Raw genomic sequence first — 3777 nt, 5'->3', positions numbered from 1 at the left:
GATCCGATTTGTTCGGTTTCCACCTCTAAACATATCCGTTCGCCATGGGGACCAACTAAAAAGACGATAGTAGCTTACGTTGATTGTCATTCTGATAGGCCTAGGCCCAAAATTTTGGTCCATGAGTCAACCCAATAATTACGAGCTGAGGTCCAACACAAAGTTATATATGAACTAGATTCAAAGTCCCATGTAGGCCCAATCTTATAAACTCAATAATGATTCACCGAGTTTATGCCAATCATAAGATGCTCGTTCTCGTTTAGTTACATACATCGGATTAATTTGAATTAGATGAGATTGGATTAATTTCCTACTGACTAATTAATAAGATGTTCGGTACCTCATATTAAATCTTGAATAAAAATATGTTAAACTTTGACATTTTATGCGATTTGTCTTTAAGACTTCTTATTTAACAAAAAATAACACATAGATTTGAGGATAAAATAGATTTTTCTTTGTCTAGTGACCCCTACAAAATTAATCTTCGAATCAAAAAACCTAGAAAACGACAATTTATTATCTTGACAAAGTTGTTTTCGTTAAATATTTTGACAAAGTTGATATATCCATCCCACAAATTATTTTTGCCGGAGTCATACAGCCCGTGCGAGGGCTTCAACGTCAGAAACTAAAATTATTTACTACAAGAAAAAGCAATCACAATGTTACAAGATCAACATATCTATGTCCTAAGGTACAAAGCCACACAAAAAGAAAAAGAAAAAACAAAAAAAAAATAAAAAAAATAAATGAAGGAGTACAAATCTAAAGCTAATCAAGTTACACAATTTGACTAAGTGACGAAACATACCTAGGTTTGGTTGATTGTGGGCCCGCAGTGAGGTCACTCGACCGCAATTTTACGCTGCTTCTTCTGTGGTAAAGGTTTTCCTGCGTTAACATTCGCACCATGCTGTTAGAATTTTTATCTAACTTCTCCCATAAACACACACTATATCGCAAATACGCGCAGCAAAAATCTTGAACCCGAGACCTAGAATCGAAAGTCCGGTTTCCTTTGATTTAGGTTAAGCAGTTGATCTTAGACTGCGTGTACACTTCATACACAACACGAATGAACTACGCAAAATGTAGTATATATCTCGAATAAATACGAGATTCTGATTGTTTCCGAAATTTACACTTACAATATTCATATTATTATGCTTTTCGTATGTCAAGTGACTAAAAATTGGAAATTTTTGAAAATCCGCCGATTTATATTCGAAAGTTTCCGATTTCGGAACCAAGTCTTTTTTCATTCCAGTTCCCGGTATTCCGATTTCCGGCTGGAACGAACATTAATTCCTCGAAGAACCAGAGCAGAAACAGATTAATAGAAATTCGATCAGATTACAACTCCAACGTTAATTTCTTCGCATATCATCTCAAATATTTACCATCGAATTTCTATCCTATATTCAATTATCATAAATGAAATAGTCTACACAACATTCAGCTGATCAAGCAGTTCAAAATCACACGATGCACGTAAAAGGAACAGAGTATATATATATATATATATTATATATATAACCTTGAAGAGACGAAGAGAGGCAGTTTTGATGAACTACGACATGCTTTATCGTTTCCCTTTGCAGGAGATTGCGTTTAACGACAACTGGCGTTTTAGGAGCACATATTTCATCGACCTCCGTCTCAGTTGATCTGTTGTTGTTAAGGATGTTTGCATCTTTTGATGTTGTTTCCTCGGTTCTTGATTCAATCTGATTAGATGTTTTACTCGTATTCGCCTTCCCTTCACCTAAATCCCCAATTATATATGTTTGTCAAAATAATATCCATAATCCATGATTAGCCCAAAAACAAGAGAAGCAAAAATTGCAATTTTGGTCCTGTATGTTGGCATATTTAGGAATTTAGTCCGCTTACGTTGTTCCATTTCAATTTTACATGCAACAACTTTGCAAATTTAGCAAAGTAGGATAAAAAAAATTATGAAAGTGTAAAGTTAAACTAAAAACTAAAATAGAACAATTTAGAGGACTAAATCACTAAGTAAACCAACGTTAAATTAGATGCTACACCTGGTTAGTAAATCTACATGTAATCACACAGACCCATGTGTACCCATGTATATGTGTGCTTAGTGAGGAGTTATTTAATTAAATTTACGGTTCAAATTCATCGAGTGTAACCAGATGTAGCTATGGCATCTAATTCCCTATAGACCAACATAGAGGACCAAAATTGCAATTTTCCGAACAAGAAAACCTAAAGCTTGCATTTTCAAGATTCTTAGGAAATGCAATTATTGAAAAAAAAAATATAAAAAACTATACGAAACAACCCGATTGTACCCGATGGATGAATTTCGGAATCCGAAACCGATTCGTTAGCAATTGGGGCATACATGTAAGAATCGTAATTCAGATAGTCCTCAACTCCCTTGAACAATTCCTTTTTCTCGTTTTCCCTGATGGGTTCACCTGATCACAACAACAAAATTCAAAAGTTTAATTATAACAGAAACAGAAACCCTAGAGAGAGAGAGAGAGAGAGAGAGAGAGAGAGAGAGAGAGAGAGAGAGAGAGAGAGAATTATTACCACAAGAGGAAAAGGTGGACGGGAGAGAAGATTGAGGATGATGATTGAGCAAGGGGGCAAACATATACGTGTCTGATTTCAAGTAATCGATGATTTTCTTGAATACAATTTTGAGTTTCTTCTTCTTGTTGGCGCCATTTTTGATGGGCTGCTTGTTCTTCTTCGTCTTGTGAAGTGAAAAGGAGACAACTTTCTTCGCCATTTGAATTTTTTCTTTTTCTTGAAAAAATAACTTTTAACAGAAACCAAAACAAGGGTAATGCTGGAATCGGGAAGCGGTTATGGGTGCGTGTGTTTTTTCCAGAGCTGCGAAATGGCGACACGTGTGCTTTTGGGGGATGACACGTGGCGGTTATATACGATATGTCGGAATAGTAGTGATCGTCTTCATCTTTTACTAAATTTTGGAGTAATTCTAAGATAAGAAAGAAAAAAATCCAAATCACCGGAATAAATCTTGTCATTCCGGTTTGAAAGCGTGATTTTTGGTCGATTTTTACCTACATGGTTTGTCTAGCTTAAACGGTCTCGAAAAGTCTCAAACCGCCTCATATGCCAAATATCAATTTTCAAACTTTTGCATTAAAATCGTAAAAGTTTGGGTTCGCCTCCATCTCGACGACCTATTAATCAGGCGTCACCGCAATTTTTTGAACACTAAATATATGTATATATATATTATTATCATTATCCTTAGGGGTCTTAAGATATAAGTTCTTGGTGACAAACCGTATTAGAACTAAATGACAAGTCTAATTAAAATTTGCTTCACATCATTTTTTTAATTTATTCCAAAAATGCCCCTCTACTCACAAATTCAAAATTACAGCAAATTATAAATATACTATGATAAACTATGGTATTATTTAACATTTTTAAGTTTGCATCTACCATTTTTTTTAATTTTTCTTGGAACATGTTTTTTCTTCGTATTTTTCATTATATAAAAATCAATTTTTCCCCTTTTCTACATAAAATTAAAAATTATGGTTTCTTGTTTCTTTTTTCTTTTTTTTTTTCTTTTTCGTATTTTTTCATTATATAAAATCTATTTTTTTTCCCTTCTTTTTTAGATAAATTGATTTTTTTTTTGACATCTACAGAAACCCGTAGTAATCCGTAGTAACCCATAGACATCTGAAACCCTAACTCCTTTCAACCCTAGCCGTCAAACACCATAGACACCCATAGACACTCATAGAC

At 34.1% G+C, this 3777-nt stretch overlaps 1 protein-coding gene across 1 annotated transcript; it reads right to left on the bottom strand.

The window, feature by feature from the left end:
• Window positions 1–629: 629 nt before the first annotated feature.
• LOC105958364 (uncharacterized) lies at window positions 630–2845 on the bottom strand. Its single transcript, XM_012982372.2, has 4 exons — window positions 2575–2845; window positions 2328–2456; window positions 1544–1771; window positions 630–897 (listed from the first exon to the last, which is right to left on the bottom strand). Exons 1-4 carry the CDS (start codon window positions 2774–2776, stop codon window positions 851–853), a joined length of 606 nt encoding a protein of 201 aa, XP_012837826.2. The 5' UTR covers window positions 2777–2845; the 3' UTR covers window positions 630–850.
• Window positions 2846–3777: the final 932 nt, after the last annotated feature.

The sequence above is a fragment of the Erythranthe guttata genome, chromosome 10 (genome assembly GCF_056151865.1).
Source record: "Erythranthe guttata isolate IM_541 chromosome 10, IM_541, whole genome shotgun sequence".
In the NCBI taxonomy this organism is placed as follows: domain Eukaryota; kingdom Viridiplantae; phylum Streptophyta; class Magnoliopsida; order Lamiales; family Phrymaceae; genus Erythranthe; species Erythranthe guttata.
Note: the sequence above shows the minus strand (reverse complement) of the source record. Positions and strands in the feature narration are given on the sequence as shown.

Excerpts from the sequence above, each read along its gene's own strand:
- LOC105958364 (XM_012982372.2), bottom strand. The coding sequence starts at position 2,776 with ATGGCGAAGAAAGTTGTCTCCTTTTCACTTCACAAGACGAAGAAGAAC. Across the intron at positions 2,457-2,574 it reads GTCCACCTTTTCCTCTTGTG|GTGAACCCATCAGGGAAAAC; the intron begins GTAATAATTCTC and ends TGTTGTGATCAG. Across the intron at positions 1,772-2,327 it reads TTCCGAAATTCATCCATCGG|GTGAAGGGAAGGCGAATACG; the intron begins GTACAATCGGGT and ends TTGGGGATTTAG.